At 35.7% G+C, this 20,313-nt stretch overlaps 1 protein-coding gene across 1 annotated transcript in view; it reads left to right on the top strand.

Moving 5' to 3' along the window:
- Gstcd (glutathione S-transferase, C-terminal domain containing) overlaps nucleotides 1-19,670 on the top strand; it is a 71,109-nt gene extending 51,439 nt beyond the window's left edge. Inside the window, exons 6-12 of the mRNA XM_013023741.1 lie at nucleotides 6,832-6,947; nucleotides 7,111-7,155; nucleotides 9,609-9,737; nucleotides 13,180-13,313; nucleotides 13,793-13,823; nucleotides 14,440-14,551; nucleotides 18,098-19,670. Coding sequence (XP_012879195.1) covers nucleotides 6,832-6,947; nucleotides 7,111-7,155; nucleotides 9,609-9,737; nucleotides 13,180-13,313; nucleotides 13,793-13,823; nucleotides 14,440-14,551; nucleotides 18,098-18,234 — 704 coding nt within the window. The 3' untranslated portion in view covers nucleotides 18,235-19,670. The remainder of the gene's footprint in view (nucleotides 1-6,831; nucleotides 6,948-7,110; nucleotides 7,156-9,608; nucleotides 9,738-13,179; nucleotides 13,314-13,792; nucleotides 13,824-14,439; nucleotides 14,552-18,097) is intronic.
- Nucleotides 19,671-20,313: the final 643 nt, after the last annotated feature.

Genomic DNA, 20,313 nt, shown 5'->3' with positions numbered 1-20,313 from the left:
ACATGTCATATGTTCAAGTATATATAAACAATGGTGTAAGTTCATTAAGGATAAAGATCAAACATTATATGTCATTATGTCCCCAAAGTTTCCTAGAACAGGCCAAGTTGGTCAGCTGATTTATTTGTTGACTGATTGACAGATATTTACAAAGTCATTATTAGGAAGCATAAATAGATGTCTTTTAACATTATACATTTCCATTGAATTCTATATTTTCAGTTTATAATTATTGAATGTTTTAGGAATAGCCCTTTATCCATTTTCTGGGAGACAGAAGCAATTTCTTTTTTTTAATATATATTTTGTATTGTAAAGATACTGTACAAGGGGTTACAGCAAGGTAATGAGTCCATTTCCTATTTATTTTTCCCCTACCACCTCCCCAACTCCTCCCTCCCCTCTCCCACCCCCCCCTTCGCCCACAAAATTGTAAAATTTGTTTTCAACATACTGTCTTGTACATGTCATTGTTACAATGGGTCATCCTGTATCCTTATTTCAGCATTTTGTTATAGATAGAAACAATTTCAACTAATGCTTTTTCTGGGGGAGTTATAATGAATTATGCCCAGGTATCATTTTATAATTATAAGCATTGTAGTATAGGCATTGTAGTAAAAATATCATTTTGTTTGATAAAGTTTGAAAAATAGTGTTTTCTCTGGTCATTAAAAGTATTATTATTATAGGTCTGGGAAGGTGGCTCAGTGGTAGAGTGGTTGCCTTGCATGCTTGTCTTGCATGCATGAAACCCTGGGTTCATTCCTCAGCACCACATAAGCAGAAAAAGCCACAAGTGACGCTGTGGCTCAAGTGGTAGAGTGCTAGCCTTGAGCTGAAGAACTGAGAGACAGTACCCAGGCCCAGAGTTCAGGCCCCAGGACCGACAAAAAAAAAAAAAAAAAAGTATTATTATTACAAAGTACTACATTTCTAAGTACAACCTGGAGTGAGGGCAGATGGTGGGGTTCCTGTGGTTCTAAAAGGCAAGGAAATAAGCTGAAACAAAGAGAAACAATTATAGAAAGCCATTGACTTGTGATGATATGTTCAAGGAACTGTTACTTATTTTGAGCAGCTGAAACATTGAGGATGTAATGCAGCAGGCAGAAGCCAAATTAATTAATTAGTTAATCGGGGCTCAAGTCACCAAAGACTTTATTTTCTTGCCAAGATTTTCAGTCTCCATAAGGAAGAGAGAAGCAGTTAAAGGTGTTTAAGCCAGGGAGAGGTATTTTAGTGGGTATCATTGTAGTAGTATGTCAGTTAAAGCATACTCAGGATTAGCTATTGCGCGGAGACAGTGTTTGTGATTGTAGCGCTTGAGAATACTAAGGGCATATGATCCTAGATAGGAGAAGTCAGAAATTCCCTAAGAAATTTCATGATGTATTTTGAACTAAGTTTCAAAATAACTTAGTCAATGTAATTCTATTTTTCCTAATTGAATAACTTAATGACAGCATCAATTAAGGCTGAGTGCTCCAGAGAATTTTATGAATAAGCTTATCTGAAGACATGCATTACCTAGAATGAAAATGATTCAGACTAGCTTTTTTTTTTTTTAATTTTTTGTCAGTCTCGTGGGGCTTTAACTCGGGGCTTGGGCACTGTCCTTCAGCTCTTTTGCTGAAGGCTAGCACTCTACCACTTTGAGCCACAGTTCTACTTCCAGTTTTTGAGTGGTTAATTGGAGATAAGAGTCTCATGGCAGCTTCTGCCTGGACTGGCTTTAAAACATGATCCTCAGATCTGAGCCTCCTGAGTAGCTAGGATTACAGGCATGAGCCACAACCACCCAGCCTGTGCTAGCATTTATAAAAGAATGTTTTTGGTAGGTAATAATATAGTGATATTATCAATTCAGACAGAACTAGTCTCAAAGGACTGCTGAGCCCTTGACATTAAATATTAAAGCAAGACTACGTTTCTTTGGATGTAAAGAGGCAAAAGCATAACCTTTTCCCAGCTTGACCTGCTTATATTTACAGGTCTGTTTGAAATTTTACTACCTCCTCATATCTTCCCTTCCAAACACAAATGGGTTAATTGTAGTTTTCCCTTAAATAAGCTAGACTGTTCTTGGCATGTCTTCCCTGACCTATTATATCTGATGAATTTCTGTTATCCTTGAAATAGTCAACTGAAAGGTTCCAAGTCTCTGAAGTTCTTCTCTAATGTGTCAAGCAGTTAATCCTTCATCTTCAGCATGAGTACTTTTTTTGCCCAGAGTTAATACACATACATTTTCATAGATACCCTGGAGGCTCCTTTAGGACAGAGATTTTGTTTTTCTTCATTTGAAGGAAATGGACTACTTGACAAGAGAGGAGGTGCCTTAGCACCTACTCTTTTCTAAGGAGGAAATCATAGATACCCTGTGATGGAACCTGGAATCACCGTTAATTACCCTGTTACAACCCAATAAAAGATTGTTCATCAACTTTCCTTTCTTACTGCTATCAAGCCTTTTTTTAAACATTAAAATTTATAGTTGTCACCTTCTCTTTCACCTGTCAAAGGTCCTAATTAATAGTACCTTGTCTGTACAATTTTCTTTTTGAGAAATTTGCTTTTGCAAATCTTTTGATTTTATAAAATTTTCAAACAAAAATGTTTTGTAAATCTCTAAACCATTAGTTTTAGTTTTTTTTCTGTTTCCATATTTAATGTTCACGAAATCATAGAACACTCATGCTCCAACTCAAAAAATGTCTTGGAAACAGAACAGGGAGAGAATCTTTAGTAAAGAACTTTAATAAGTGTGTGTGTGTGTGTGTGTGTGTGTGTGTGTGTGTGTGTGTGTGTGTATCCAACCATTTTCTTCTTTACAAATTACAACAGGCAATGTATTTCATATGTAGGTTCAGGCTAAGAAACAAAAAATCTGCTTAATTTTGGATATAAAATATTAGATAATCTTGGCTGCACATTTGCACATTTATCATTCATGTTCTTTTGCAATTTTTGTTGCATTGAATCAACCCAAAATGCTGATGTCTTACCGTGGCTTCCTTGGCTTAAAAATTGGATGCTTTAACCTGTACTTATCTTTTGTGGCAATGCAAACACTATGTCAAAATAACCAAGTGCCTCCCAACTTGAAGACTACAGTTCAGAAATATGACATTATTTGTATTAAACATTCTTCTCTTGGTTTCTTTTCCCATTGCCTAAAGAAATAGCATTTTAGTCAAGCTAAAAGTGGATTATAATTTAATGCTTATAAATGATATTTCATATACAAGGATACTGAATAAAAATAGAAAGTAGAGTGATAATTTTGGAAGGGGTAATGACATTGATTCAGACACACTGTATTCACAAAGTGCTTCATTGAATGGCAACTCCTTTGTGCAATTACTTAAAGATAATAAAAATATTTTAAAAAGAAAGTAGGATATTTTTTAAATTAGTACCATATTCCAAAATACTATTGTTTCCACCTTGTTGTATGTATTTGAAATCCTGTTCTTGTTTCCAGGAGCCTCATAATATTTATAAAACTGGAATAGGATGAGGGAATGCTTTATTATAGGCAGCTTTTCTTTAAAGCGTCTGAGCTTCTGGATGCTGTATTTTTAGCTCAGTTTCTCTGAATATCATATGCAACTTAATATTCTCGACTTAAAACACAAATCTGAAAAGTACCTCTACCTTCAGTCTTCATTTCAGCATGTATTTTATATGCAAAGAAAGTCTTAGGAAAAAAAAATCTTCATCAGCATTTGTTTCTGAGAGACCTAAGGGTATAGATAATTCTAAATTTCTAATAGAAATATTATAGGATTTGCTATTGTATATTTCATTGAATAAACTTCCCTGCTGCAAGAGTAATTATTTGCCTAGGAACTGTTAAGAAATCCACAATCGGCAAAGGCAGAAATGTCCCTACTCATTGAATTCCTCATCTTAGTTCCACTTAATAACATTTTTGCCTCCCTAAATGCCACAAAGTACAGTTAAGTGCAGTTTCATTTTATGCTGGTTTGTTTTTGCTTTTCTGTCTTTTGGCCTTACCTCTTCTCCTTTTCTTTGTTTTTATTTTTCCTCCTGCAAATGAAAACTGGGTTGCTGTGAAAATACATATGGAATATATAATGTTCATAGTGCAATCTAGGTGGAAGTTTCAAAGGTTTTCCACACACATGAACCCAGCCCTATCACCAAAGTTTCATATGGTAGAGGTTCCATTCCAAGGGTACTGTTACTTATTGGGAGGTGGCCTTGAGCCTGGAAGAGGTAGGAACTAGTGGGAGATCATTTGTTCATCCCAATACTGTTCCAGGAAGGGAATACTGATCTCTTGAGTACGTTCTCAAGAGGAGAAGGTATTACCAAAGCCTGATACTGGTCCCTGTGTTTCTCTTGAGCTTGCCTTGCCATGTGATTTTCTTTCTCCTGCATTTCTCAGCCCTTACAACAGCTACTATGTTCGTTGGACTTTAAGCTTCTAAAACTGTGCAATAAACAGATCCCTTTTGTTTGTAAGTAACCCCCCTTTAGTTGTCCTGCCACTACAACAAAAACTGGCTAAGTACATAAGTATTTACTGTAGATTTACTGTAGAATATTTTAAATCATGTTATGTTTGAAAATCGTCAATAAAATCTCTTAGGAGTAAATATCTACGAAGGATGGGATTACAGGATCTTTCACATTCCTTGTTTAAATTTATTACAATTATATTAGAAGAGAAAAACAACATCAAAGCCTCCTTGCCTTTACCTCCTGAGTACTGGAATTACAGGCATTACCACTCACTATACCTGGCTAAAATTATTCTTCTAAAAGGTGTATCTTCATGAATGAAGATAGACTGTTATTGACTTACAATTCTACATATTGAAATTTGTATTAGACCATGCTTAAGTAATTGAAAAGTGTTTAAAGATTCACTTGTATGATGATGATCACATCATTACAATAGTGCATTTGGTTTTGTAAATTGTGGTAAATAAATCATTGATGGAATACTGTAGAAAAAAATGCACTGACTTAAAAAAAAAAGGTGCTTAAATATGACCATATAAAATGATGCCACTCTAAATGAACTCCAAAATACTGGAAACAAGAGGGCCTTTTGGGGTTTTTATTTTGTATTTTGTTTTTGTTTTTTAATGTACTGTGTAAAGTTACTTCTTTTTTCTTCTTTTTTTTTTTTTGGTTCAGTTTCTGTTTTCCTTTGGTTTATCCCCTGCTCACTGTTTTTTATTTTGGTACCCTGTGTCTTGTATATATGTTTATCTGATTTGGGGAAGGGGATAACAAAATGATTAGATAAAGGACAAAGGGTGACCAAGGCAACAGCAGTACTTACTTACAAGACACTTTATTTGACATGGACTTTATAACTTGGTGGGGAGGGGAACAGAGAGGGGGAGGAAAAGTGGTAGGAAACAAGGGAGGGGGTAACAATGTTCAACAAGTAATGTACTTATTACCTTACTTATGTAACTGTAGCTCCTCTGTACATTACCCTTACAACAAAATAAAATAAAATTTCTCACCTCCCCCAACCCAAGAAAAAGGTACTTAAAACATATTTTTATTCTGGCATGGAAATTAAACTTATGAATATAACATATACATATTTATCTATACACATATATTTATATACATATATGTGTGTATGTTACTTCTGAGTTAGGAAATTATACTTTTCTGTTTTGCCTAAGAAAAAATTCTTACCTAATGTACTGTTGTAAGAAAAAAAATGAAAAAATAACTTACTATTTTTCTACTAGCATAGAGCAAGGAAAACTTGATATCTTTACATATTTTTTTTACCAAACTGTTCCTATAAAGAATGTTCTTGATGTGTAAAAACAAATAGTATCATTCATACTTCTGAAGATATTTTTGTGGGGGCCGCTAGTGGCTTTTGAAAGGAAGTTAAGATGTTTTCATGCTATTGAGCCCAAGGCATTTCATACTTGGAAAAAGCCTATCTTTAATCTCTAATTACATTTAAATTTCTATGTCTGACTCATACAGAAAGGAAGCTTCAAAGCAGAAAAAAGCAAAATCCTCAAATAAGCATTGATATAATTCAGATAGTGTGACATCTATATGCCAACATTCCTGCATGTCCTACAGGAGAATTCAGTATTCAAAGATGTGCCAGTTAAATAGTAAAAATATTATTTATTATGGTTCTTTTTTATTCATAAGTTTTTTATTGTGAAAATACGGTACAGAGGGGTTACAATTACATGAGCAAGGTAATGAGTACATTTCTTATCAAGCATTGTTGCCTCCTCCTTTGTTCTTTCTATAAGTATATTTTTTCATTTATTTTAATTTAACTGTCAAGGTGATGTAACGAGGGGTTACAGTTACATACATAAGGAGTGATTACATTTCTTGTCTAACTTGTTACCCCTCCCTAATTTTTCTCCCGCTTTCCTTCCCCCTCTATAAGTATATTTAAGTGATTTGTAGACAGTCTTCTTAATAGATCTCTAAGAGTTATGGATAAAGAGGCCAGATGATTACTGAGACACTTTTTCATCCAACCAAAATTTCTCAAATACTTTGACTCTGAACTTTATGTTTTTAGTTCTAGCTTCCACTCTTTAGAAAACAATTTTTTAAGAAAAACAAGATAGCAATGACAGTAAAATCAGAAGAAATATGGTTAATCTGTGGGCTCCTGTCCTCTAGTTTTCTCATAGACTATTACATGAAACTTGTAATTTATTCTTTTATGTGTATCCACATAAGTATACATTTACCTATTCTCCTTTATCCTCGTGGTATAGTCTAACTGTATATACTTAGTGTCTCACAATATTTAATGTTCTCTTAATCTCTTGTCTTTTGCAGGCAAAATGTCTAGTGATCGAGCTTTGAGGAAACAGCAACAATTAAACAACCTTGCTTATGTGGTGATGAATCAAGCTAAACCTGGTGACAGAATTGTGGATTTCTGCAGTGGCGGGGTACTATATATCAACTTTTATCTTTTTTATCTTGTCCACAACTAGATGACTTTTCTATATTACATTCAAGGTCATGTTTTTATTTGATAAGATTATTATCATGAAATGAGCAAAATCCATGGGGACTAAACTTAATTTGATTTTTTTGCTGGCTTTTTTTCAGGGCCACGTTGGAATAGTTCTTGCTCATATGCTGCCGTCATGCCAGGTAAAGCTGAATAAAGGAAAAATTATAGCTAAACAAGTTTCAGCTTCCCAAGTCTAGCCTACTCTTCCTTCTTGAGCTCCTAATCTTTTTTTTTTTTTTTTCGGTCCGTCGTGGGGCTTGAACTCTGGGCTTTGGCACTGTCCCTGTGCTCTTCAGCTCAAGGCAAGCACTCTACCACTTGAGCCAAGCAACACTCCCAGTATTCTAGTAGTTTACTGGAGATAAGAGTCTCACGGACTTTCCTGCCCGGGCTGGCTTTGAACTGCAATCCTCTGATCTCAGCCTCCTGAGATCTAGGATTCCAGGCATGAGCCACCCGAGCCTGACTTTGAGCTCCTAATCTTTTAACCACCTCAAACAATGAGGCACAGGCATTTTCTTTTTCCTTTGAAGTAACTTTTGAGATTTATAATCTTAAAGGGGGGAAGGGTGATGTAAAATAGGACCACAGTGCAGTTACCAATTTTTTTAATACAAAGATACATATTTTACTATATAATATATGTCACATAAAGTATGTCTAAAACATGTAAATATATGCATATGTTTAATTTTTAGAAGAAATAACTATCCCATTACTAAATAAAATACTTTTCAACTAATTTTCAAGATAATTTTAAGTAGAAATGATAACTTCTAAAAGTTGGTGGGCATGATATTTTAGTATTCTTTTTTTGATCTACTGCATAAAAATTGGAATAATTTCTTATATTTAATAAGCAAAACCAAGTCTGTCATATTGACTTATCAAAAAATTTTCTTTCCTTGCAATTCAAATCACTGTCTACATGGACATTTGCTGTTCCAAACTCTAAAAATGCAAATTAGTTCCATGCTATCATTCAATACTATATCTTAAATGTTTTTCTACTGCTAGTAGTTTTACACATTATATTTGAGTAACTACACATTTAAAGTGAATATACTATAGTTTATTCAATCATTGCTATTGTTTGTCCTGTTTTTATTTTTCTGCCATCTTAAATCAGCTCTTCACAGTGATCATCTTTTAAGTCTTTGGGGGGGGGATATCATCTCTCTCTTCTTTAATAAACGCATGTGAATTGTCTAGATGGTATGCAGCAATTACAACAAATACTTTCTGAAATAAACTGGAAGAAAGATATGATAAACTGGTTTGATTAGCATATGACAAAGTTCTTCTATGAAGACAAGCATGTGGATAAAATAATAAACAGGAATGATACTGATGAGAATGTCTTCATTCCACCCACAGTTACTGCTCAAGGATTTTGTTGCGCTTTATCCACACCAATCCACACTAGTCATTACCTGATGGAACCTACTCCTCTCTCTCTCTCTCTCTCTCTCTCTCTGTCCTCTCTTTCCTCTCTCTCTGTTCTCTCTCTCTCTCCTCTCTTTGCTTTTCCTGAGCTTAAACTTTGCCTGGGCAAGTCCCTACATTTTTTTTACAAGGCTAGTGCTTTACCACTTGAGCCACAGCTCCACTTTCTGCTTTTTTGGTACTTAATTGTAGATAAGTCTCAGAGACTTTCCTGCCTGGGCTGCAGTCCCCAGAGAAGCTAAGATTACAGGCATGAACCACTGGCACCCAGCCTGTTGGACCCTTCTTATCACGAGTGTATGATCAAATTGGGCTTGGTGGCTTAAGCCTGTAATCCTGGCTACTCAGTAGGTAGAGATTGGGAAGATTGAAGTTCAAGGCAAAGCACAGGCAAAGTATTAGAGACACAACATCTTGTCAATTAAGCTGGGTATATTGACACACATCCATAATTTCAGGTACACAAGAGAGCTATAGGTAGGAAGATAGAGTTCTGAAGACAGCCCAGGCATAAAGTGTGAGTCCTCATCTGAAAAATTAACTAAATTCAAAAAAAGAGCATAGTCAAGAGGTAGAAGGCTTGTCTAAAAGCTCCTTACCAAACACCAGTACTGTTTAAAAAAAAAAAAAAACAGCATAATCTGACTCCTCCTACCTTATCTCCATTCTGTACAGTTTGTCCTTCACTTCCCACTGTCACCATCACACATACTCTGTCCAGCTGCACTAGCTTAATTAGTTCTTTGGACACACCAAACTCTTCCTTACCTCAGTATTTCCCACTACTGAACATGCCTCGGTTTCCTATCTAAATGTGTTTCGTTTGCAAGCCCCAGTTATATCCAATTCCTAATGAAAACCTTCCTTAGTCTGGCTGTGTCCCAACCCTCCAGATTGTCTTCCACTAAGTACTTCAACACGGTAGTATTATTGCTTCTTTCACTTATATCACTGTACCATATGCTTGAAGAACAATTCAAGGAGTTGTTTGTTTTGTACAAGTTAATCTGGTATATTTCCTGACATAGACTAGAAAATCAATGTAATATGTTCAGCATTATTAATGCTATGAAATATATTAGTAATGTTTACCCTAACACTTGAATTATGTTACTGAATTTACTATTTCCTACTGGGTAAAATCTAGGTTACATTAATAGAAAACAAGGAATTGTCATTAATTCGTGCTAAGAAGAGAAGTGACGAACTAGGTTTAAGCAACATTTGGTTCATTCAAGCAAATATGGAGTATTTTACAGGAATGTTTAATATTGGGGTAAGTAAACAAATTATTTAAATTTATTTAATTAACACATAAGAAAAAATAAGAAACTTAGAATAAATAAGGCAGGTAGTTTCATAGCCTTTCCTAAACAAGAAAATCTGTAACTTTCTATAGTCACATATAAAGTATCAAAATGATTAATATTATTTCATTCATGGCACCTCATGAATAAGTTTCTTCCAGTAGGTTGGAATTTATTTTATTTTTTTGGTTGGTCGTGGGGCTTGAACTCTGGGCTTGGGCACTGTCCCTGCACTCTTCAGCTTAAGGCGAGTACTCTACCACTTGAGCCACAACACCACTTCCGATTTTCTAGTGGTTTATTGGAGATAAGAGTCTCATGGACTTTCCTGCCCGGGCTGGCTTTTGAACCACAATTCTCCGATCTCAGCCTCCTGAGTAGCTAGGATTACAGGCATGAGCCACGGGTGCCCGGCTTGGAATTTATTTTTTTACCAGGCAATTTCTAATGCTGAAAAGAATGTTTGGCATATAGAAAGTACTTAAAAGGTTATTGATTCAATAAATGAATTCAAATAATGCTGACTTTCCTTGGTTTATTCTGTACTTTTAGGAAAAAATAGAATTTTGCCACACTACCAGGTGATAAATAGTATCTTAAGGTGGTTTAGCATTTTCTTTTTTGGGGGTCCGGTCGTGGGCCTGAACTCTGGCTCTGGGCATGGTCCCTCAGCTCTTCAGCTCAAGGCTAGCGCTCTACCACTTGAGCCACAGCGCCACTTCCAGCTTTTTTCTTTTTGCTTATGTGGTGCTGAGGAATCGAACCCAGGGCCTCATGCATGCAAGGCAAGGGCTCTACCACTGAGCCACCTTCCCAGCCCCTGGTTTAGCATTTTTTTAAAATTTTGAGTAATATTGGCCAACTTTTAAGGATTAGTTACATGTTTTAGTTTGTAAACTGTTCAGATCTCTTGTATATTTTAATACTTGATCATTGGGCTTTTCCATTATCTTTAGAAGCTTATTATACATTATAGACATTAACTCTTTATATGCTGCAAATTTTAAATCATTTTCCTATTTGTTTCTTTTTACTTAATAGAGCTTATGTGCCACCAAGATATTTTATTTTAATATTTTTCAACTTATTAACCTTACCTTTTAATGTTTATGTAACTTTAGTATCTTTAGGAAGTATTTATAATTGTGCTATGGAAGAATTCACCCATGTTTTATTGTTTGCATTTTAAATCTGTAATTCATTTGACATTTTCTGTATGTGATGAGAAGAAATGAATTTTTATTTTTTATAGAGCTATCAGGTTAATCTAACATCACTTACTAAAAAAAAATCTACCTTTCCTAGTTTGAAATACCACTTTTTGGATATGCTAATTGTCATATTTAAGTAGTTCTATTGGTCTGCATCTTCTTATTATTTGCCTGTTATATCTGCCTGTGCATTTGATGACAATAAAATTAGGATTATGTGGTACAGTTAAATCTGAGACTTAAAATCCATTTCATAAGTAGCTTAGATTTGTTTAAATAGGGAAAGAAACTCAGTCTTTCATATGTAGCAGAAGAAATGTGAATCAAAGTAGAGACTTACTGAAATAGAACTGTCTCAACTTTTCTTTATTCCAAACCTCAATAGGGGTTTATTTTATTTTATCTTATGGAGAAGCCCCTGATGTACTTAATACATGGGATCATGCTTTGAAGTTCTGCCTCTCACAAGCTGTTTTGTTGCAAGTCTTAATTTATACAAGCCTTAGGTTCCTCACTTCTAATATAGAGACATAATAGAGACATTCTTTGGGGGCTGATGTGAGCCTGCCATTACCCAATACAGTGCTGCACATAAAGGGCACTCAGTGACTAAAAGGGGAAATGCATCCATAACTTGTGCCATGAGATTTTCTCTAGCTGTTCACGAAAATAAGAATTAGCCTGATTAAATAAAAGGGGCAGATGAAGAATCAAAGTTCTTTACTTTTACTACCTGGTAGTTGTTGTTGCCCTCCCTGAATGGCAGCCTTCGTAGGTTCTTTCTTAGCATGAAACAGGAAAGGTGGATTGACAGCCACGTCAAGATTGTTACTGTGCATGTGGGGAAAGGAGATCCTGGGGCTTGAACTCAGAGCCTGTGTACCATCTCTGAACTTTTTTGTTCAACACTGGTACTCTACACCCTGACCCACATCTCCAACTAGGTTAATTGGAGATAAGAATCTCAGACTTTCCTGCCTGGTCTGGCTTCAAATCATGAGCCTCAGATCTCAGACTTCTAAGTAGCTAGGATATCAAGCATGAGCCATGTGCCCAGCCAAGATTGTTGAATTTTCTGTAACCCATGTAAACCTACGAGGAGGGGAAATTTTAGGGGAGTTGAGAGCTGTGATCTTGTTTTTAACTTCAGTTCAAAAGGAAAATCTAGCTTTCATACTTTATATCCAAAACTTCGGGAAAATGCTCCACTTCATCTTCAGAGCTTCTCCCTACCCTAAGGTTGATGAGATCCATCCCTCAAAAGTAAAGAATAACCCAATATAATTTGTATTCTAGAGAGAGATATTCATAAAGATATGAATATTTTTCTAGCAAAATATAATTTTATCTTTCAGGATGCTCACATGTGAATTTCCTTCATCAAATCCCATTTTGCCTTATTTAGCCTACTAATGATCATAGTTGTCTACTCTAGATTATAATTAGTATAAACATAATAGTGACATATGATTTGAAATAATTTTAAAACTTTTTATTTTTATGAACTATTGAGACCCTCATCATTATTCTGATGATTCCATTCCTTCCTTTTAAAATAAGTCCAGTAAAATCAGTCTGTGAAATCTATCACTGTATTAACAGTTGTTGTATTTAGAAAAATCCTAGAAAGATGCTACATATACATGACAGATTGTATTATACTCCAATAGCATCCAGAAAAGTATTTTGAAATATATCTGTTAAGTAGTTTATAGTTGAGAAGACAAACATCCCAAGAAATTTAAGGGGTCCAGGGCCTCAGAGCCATCCTAGAGTTCTAGTCTAGAAATTCTCATAGAAATTTTCATTTCTTCAAGTCCAGTGTTTTTGCCACAGTGCTATAACTGAAGTAAATTCATAATCAGTGAAAGTGCTAGTTTAAACATTCAATTTTCTACATTTATGATTGTATTACATTTCCCATTGAATGAATCTTTTTTTCCATTGAATGAATCTTGAGCTTCATTTGCAGTGCTATTTTCTTTTTAATCATTCAACCTTAGTTAATTTCTTAATTAATATGAACAACTAAATAGCCACTGGTACGTCCAATTGAAACAAGTTAAACTATAACAAATATTCTGGTAATTTGAAGTCCCCTACGGATTTCAATTTCAGTCACTTTTTTTTTTTTAAAGCACAAGGGTTATTCTGTTAGTTTAGAATGAACCTAATGGTAGGGTCTGATTTTACTTTCTAGGTAGCATTGCATGCCTGTGGTGTGGCAACAGACATGGTGATTGAGCACTGCATCAAAACACGGGCTTCCTTCATCACGTGCCCTTGCTGTTACGGCTTTATTCAGAACACTTCCAAGTTTAAGTTTCCCAAAAGGTGACAGTATTCTTCTACCTAAGATGTCAATATGGAGATAAATTAGTACAGATGTGTTTATATTAAGTTGTAATATTTCATTTTGAATACCTGACTTTCCACAATGGCAAGTATTGTTTATAAATTGTGTCTTCCTGGGGAACTGTGAAAGAACAAAGTGCCTTTTCAATGACGATTACCTCTTGATCTATTGGCCCCACAAAACCTGAATAATAATAAAGCTTAGAGTGAAACACTATGTGTTTCTATGAAGAGACAAGTTGTTCTTCTCTGTCTCAATGATCTGTGAAAGACATTCTTTTATATTAACATACTGATGATAAGATATGCTTTTATCTTTTTATAAAGACATTTCAGGCATGATTTTTACATCAACATTTTAATTCAAAATGCTCCAATAGATATTTTTATTTATAATTTAGTTTATTCAATATTCTTAACATTTAGAATAACTATTTCCTTTTTCCTCTCTATTTCAGTGAACAATTTAAGAAAACTTTATCATACAAGGTAAATTTTAAAAGATCTAAGTGTCTGCCTTATACTTTTTGTGTTCTCTGTTTTTCTGCCTCAGATTTATAATGGATTAAGTGATCTGTAGCTATCATTAAATCACTTATAAATGTAATACGTAGCGCATTCATGTATATATCTCTAGGTGAACTCTTCCAGTAGTTGACAGATGGACGACGAATCTGAGGTTAGCTTGCCATAGTGGATGCTAACAGAAGATATGAGTCCTGAGGCAGAACCAAGACAGTTTGTTGCTCACAGAAGTACTGTAGCATGGCACCATCCTTTTCACACCGACTCCCCAAGGCCCAGTTTCCAAGAAGCAAAGGAAATGGGCAGGTGATTCCTGCTATTTGCTCCAGAGAAAAACTATAATTTTTAAGGCCACTCACTATAAAAATATGCTTGAAAGTATAACCTGGAACAGAGGGACTTTTTTCTATAAATGGACAAGCAGTCCATTTATAGAAAATAAATAATTTAGGCATTGCTGGCCACATATAAATCCCCCACATGTTTGTTCTTCTTCATAGTTCTTAACATTAATATTATTATTGCTAAGTTATAACCCCTTAAATCAGAAACAGTTAGCTTGTTAGGCATTCATGAACAGTTCATAGGCTTCCTACCCCCGTTTGCTAGTCTCTGGTCTGGATTAGTGGCAGTCAGTGTCTACTTGCGAGACATGAAAACACAAGAGACCCTCAGAGAATTTTCTTCCAAAAGTAGTTAAAATATTACTTAGTTTTGGGTCATCAGTCTGAGCAAAATAGTTGTTTCTGACATGAGCATGTATACAATCTAAGAAATAGTATTTGAGAAATATATAAATAATCCTATTAAAACTTGGTTAGTTAACTGAACTCTAGTAGCTCATTACCTGTAATCCTGCTATTTGGGAAGGTAATATTGGAAGGATCACAGTTTGAGGCTAGCTCAGGCATACAGAAGAGACTCCTTTTCAACCTATAGTTGAGTGTGGGAGTGTGCACCTATAATCCTAACTATGTATGAGGCTTAGATCAGGAGGATTGTTACTTTTTACAACCTAACTTCAGGTAAAGAGAGCAAACTCACCAGTCATTCTGATAAAACTCAACAGTAGAAGAGAATTGTACCCTCTGTGAGTTGTGATTACTTTCACTTACTTACAGTAAACATGTTTACAGATGCCGTGAAGACATAGGCCATGCAGTTTCTATCTTCTCTTTAAATCATATAATTTTATACTCTTCTTTTGTCCCTTGGATGATAACAGGTAGTTGATGAGAACTTAATGAAAGTTGCTCATTCAAACTATTTTTTCCTCCCAATGTCATTAATTTTTATGAGTATTGAAATGTAATACATAAAATTTTAGACAAAGATATCTCTTTTAAAGGCAAAACACATTGTCACAATGATTTTACTTACTGATTAAGAAAGGCTTTGCACTAAAGTGACTGAAGCAAAAAGCTCAAGAGTTCATGACTAGTCTGGGCTACAGAGTGAGGCCTGTCTTAAAAAATAAAGAAAAACTACTAAGAGGACAACTGATAAATATGAATTCAACCTGTTTGCCTAACCAACATGTAGACTTATTGCACACTTGGGCACTACAGCCGTCTGATTTAACCTAGAAGCATTGCATTCATTTTGCCTTTGTTTAATCACACTGCTGTTACAGAGTATAAGCTCATTGACTTGCTTTTTATTTTTCATTAATGCAATCTTAGTTAAAATTATTAACACTGGGAGGGGGGGGAGGCTGGGAAGGGATGGGAAGGGGAAACAAAGGAGAAGGCTACAATGCTTGATAAGAAATGTACTCATTATCTTGCCCATGTAATTGTAACCCCTCTGTAAAGTATTTTCACAATAAAAAAAAAAAAACTATTCAGAGGGCTGGGAAGGTGGCTCAGTGGTAGAGCGTTTGCCTTGCATGCCTGAGGCCCTGGGTTCGATTCCCCAGCACCACATAAGCAAAAAGAAAAAATCCGGAAGTGGTAGAGCGCTAGCCTTGAGCCGAAGAGCTGAGGGACAGTGCCCAGGCCCAGAGTTCAGGCCCCACGACCGTTCCAAAAAAAAAAAAAAACTATTCGGAGAAGCCTCATATTGGACAATGTCACACTTCTTTCTATAATTCCATTGTAGTTCATTGTATGCTATATTGCTGTTTCTTTGGCTGAGTACTAGATGAAGTAATTAGCCAGCGTTTAGAGATGATGTTTCATAAGTAATACTTTTAAATTTTGAAATCTAAGTCAGTATAGCTGGTGCTTACATCTGGAGAGGCATGAAAGACCAGAGATGGAGGAAGAGGGAGGTTGTCTTCTCATTTTCATACTCTGAGCATAAACATACAGAAGGAACTTGCTCTCTCCTATCTCATTCTCTTTTCTTGTTCCTTCTCTTTTTCCCATTCCCAACACTTGGATTTAGTGAAATGTGCATTTGATAGAATTCCACTAGACTGATGTGTTAGTCTATTTTATGCTTCTATAACAGACAGCCACAGGCTGGATAACTTACAATTAAGAGAAATTTATTTGACTCACAGTTTTGTAAGGTAAGAAGTCTACATGGATTGCATCTGGTGGGGATTTGTTCACTGTATCATAACATGGTGGCAGGTATCACATTGCCAAAGAGAGAGCTAGAGACAGATGGAAGGAAATGCTTGTCTGAGAAGGAACCAGATTTGTCCTTTTTCTGCTACTGAGGCTTAAATTCAGGGCCCTGCACTCTCACTTGACATTCCTTGCTTGTGTCATGCTGGTTAATTGTAGATAGTCTTTTTCTGTCAGGGCTGGCTCTGACCTGAGATTCTTCATGTCTAAACTTCCTGATTAGGTAGTGTTAAAGATATGAGCCATGAGCACCAAGCAAACTTACTTTTTCATAAGGAGCCCACCTGTAATAATAAATTCACTCCTTCTAAAACAGCATTGATTCACTGACTCTGTGCTGATGGACTTACCACCTCTCATTGGGTCCCTTGTCCCTGCACAGTTACATTGGGAATTAAGTTTCCATCACATGCTCTTTAGGGGACACAGTTAAACCATCACAGCTCAGTGAAATTAATTCATATGTGGACAGATGTGTTCATGGTAGATGTGAGTTTTAAGCACTAAACCAAAGGACAATGGCTGATATAAAAGCTGCTAGACTAGAGAAGGAGGAATATTTGGCAAGATTGCTAACTGGAAGAGGGGTTGGGAGGAGGGCTTGGGTAGAATCTGATTCATAAAAAGCCAGATCTCATTTTTTCTGTGTACATGTCATCTCTGTGTTCTGTAAGCATTCTTAGGAAGCAGCCTACCAGTCCCCTACAATGGACTGAGAACAACAAACCAATCCCAGTTGCAGTGACACTCTGTAATTGAAAATAGAGCATTCTTACTGATAAGGAAAAATATGACTTGAGTAGGATCAAAGTCAAGGATAAATGACCTGTAGTGTGAACCCAAGATGGATACTGGAAGATGTAGAACATTCCAACACTGTCAGAGAATGTTTCATTTTAAACTGAAATGTAGGTGAAGAAAACATTTATAGCTGTGTTAAAGGAAAGACAATATTATAAGGGAAGAAAACGAATGTCAGCCATATAGCTGTTGGGAAGATGGGTTAATTTTGTATACATGGAATTCTAGACATGTCTTTATGTCACATTTTCTGTTAATTCTCTGTGTGTGTGTGTGTGTGTCTGTGTGTGTGTGTGTGTGTCTGTGTGTGTCTGTGTGTCTGTGTGTCTGTGTCTGTGTGTCTGTGTGTACACGGCCTTGAACTCAGGGCCTGCACACTGTCCCTTAGCTTTTTCCACTAACAGTTGGCGCTCTATCACATTAGCATATACCTCCATTTCTAGGCTTTTGCTGGAGATAAGAGTCTCATGCACTTTCCTGCCCAGGCTAGCTTCAAATCATGAGCCTCTGGTCTCAGCCTTCCTGAGTAGCTAGGATTACAGGAGTGTGCCACCACACTGTCTTTCTGTAGGAATGCAGAGCAAAGATCTTTAAATGGAACTTTAGCTGAAGAAGAAATGAATCTGTAGTTTGACATTTATTGGTAAATACATTTGAAGCTATTAGCATTCTTTAAATTATTAGCAGATAAATCTTTGAAATGTTGCCTACTGTCTTTACACATTGATCATGAATTAAATTGAAAGACTTTCAGTGGGTAAGCACTATTTTGCATAGACTTGTAAAATTTGTTCTAAAGAAAGAAACTAAAATGGTACTGCTAGTAGAAGGGTCTTATGATACCCTTTGACTGTTTTTCAGGAAAACAGTGCATGTGCCTGGTGGATCTGGACCGAGCAAGAGCTGCAGAAGAACATGGCTACTCTGTTCAAGTGATATCCATGGAACCAGAGAGCTGCTCTCCCAAAAATAACATGATTGTGGGAGTCCCCATTTAGAATGCGATGTTTATTTTTGATGTTTTGCCATTAGCTTTGTGAGGAAAGTCTAGGAACATCATGGTGGTGCTTGGTATACCTAGAAAACATCATTAGCCATCCTAAGCCTATTGTGCTCATTGGGAAAGCAATAGGAACATCTTGGAAGAAAGGCTGCCCACAAAGCATCTTAAATGCTCTTAGAATGTTTTTCACAGTTAAAATCCTCTGAAGTTTCAGCTGCCAAAAGAATAATGCCAGTGAAGGTTCTATCACTGGAATAACAAGTTGCTTCTCAGTTCACAGGCTTTTCTGATCTTGCCAGTGTGATATTCAATTCAAAACAATGTATTTGCTGCCTTTATTATCCTTTAGATATTCACACCTGGAGATTGAAACTAAACTCAGTGGGGGGTTGTTTTGTATTTTTTACCTTTGTACTTTTCTATATATTTTTTAAAAATCTAGAAATATAATTATACTATGATTATTTTTAGGCTGGTGTTACCATTTAGTATACTTCTTTTTAATATATTTTCCATAAACTGTCAAATGAGATCATCACTAGTTGAAACATTTTTCTGTGAAGAGATTCAAAATAGTTTCAGATAAGACCATGGGTTTGGGACATAAAACTAACTAGTAAACACAATTATTACTTAATTCAGTTATATAACTAATAATTTGGAATCTAAAATGTTCAAGACCCAGATTTTTCTGAAAATACAAAGACAAATTGCAAGAGACAGTGCTTTGGTTACAGAAAATAATCATCTATGAAAGACTGATGAATTAGTTAAGTGCATTATGTCATAATGTATGGTCTTATTTGTATTTTTTTTAATCTCACTGAGCATAAATTGTGAATGTGAGTAATGCAGATCAGGGAAGCTTATTTGCACAGTTCTCTCTGCCTAAGTTCTTTTTTCTACCAGTCAACATCTTTAGATGCAGTTAGCACATCCTTTTGCATGTGCTACTGTTGATTTAACTTTGCATATCCTAGTTTATTCTACTAAATTCATTTCACTACTCTTGTTGTGGTTTAAAATAAAGGAATAATTTCATATAGGCCAATATTCATGAGGAGGGAGAAATGTTTTGTAATTTTATGTTCTGGGATAAAATTTAAGAAAACAAAATTTAGACATCAACCCTATTTTAGTCATTAGTGTCCATACATACATGTTCTTTCATCTTGGACTTTCCTTTTTAAATGGAAATATAATTTATATATAACAGGTTTTTGAGTGTTCTATTTGAAAAGTTTTGATAACTGTATATACCTACACAAACCCATTCAAATATCTGATGAATATTTTCATCTATCAACATCTGGTATTTTCCTCAGATATTATCAGATATATTAATATTTTTCCAAGGTTTACTTGACACAATTTCTAATGAATGCTTTAATTTTAATGAAACTTAATATACCTCTTTTATGGTTGATAATGTCTGTGTTCTTTCTAATAAATCTTACTTGCCTGTGTTAGTCATTTTCCATCATGGTGAAAGATTATCTGAGAAACACAACTTAAAGCAGGTAAGACTTAGTTTGTCTCATGGTTTCAGAGGCTCAGGTCCAGGGTTTCTGTTTCTGTTGTCTTGGGGCCTTTAGTAATGAAGTAAATTGTCATAACAGGGCATAGCAAAGTAATACAACCCAGCTCTCTGTAGCCAGGAAACAGAGAAATAGGAAGGGTAGGGGGACAAGGTATGTTTTTCAAAGACACTCTCAATGCCCACTTAGGTAGGCTCCACTTCATAAGGAACACACACACACACACACAAACACACACACACACACACACGTAAAGCCATCAAATTGAGAGTCTATCAATGGATTAGTCTATTAATTATATCAGAGCTCTCATGATCCAGTCACTTCTCAAAAACCTGTCAACTGTCAGCCAGGCCTTTACACATGAACCTTTGGAGGAACATTTTTTTTTTGGAGGGGGGGGGTCCGGTCATGGGGCCTGAACTCTGGGCCTAGGTGCTGTCCCTCAACTCTTCAGCTCAAGGCTAGCGCTCTACCACTTGAGCCACAGCGCCACTTCCGGCTTTTTTCTTTTTGCTTATGTGGTGCTGAGGAAT

Source organism: Dipodomys ordii, unplaced genomic scaffold, assembly GCF_000151885.1.
Source record: "Dipodomys ordii isolate 6190 unplaced genomic scaffold, Dord_2.0 Scaffold70, whole genome shotgun sequence".
Lineage (NCBI taxonomy): Eukaryota > Metazoa > Chordata > Mammalia > Rodentia > Heteromyidae > Dipodomys > Dipodomys ordii.
The sequence above is the reverse complement of the archived record's forward strand: the minus strand, read 5'-3'. Positions and strand labels throughout refer to the sequence as shown.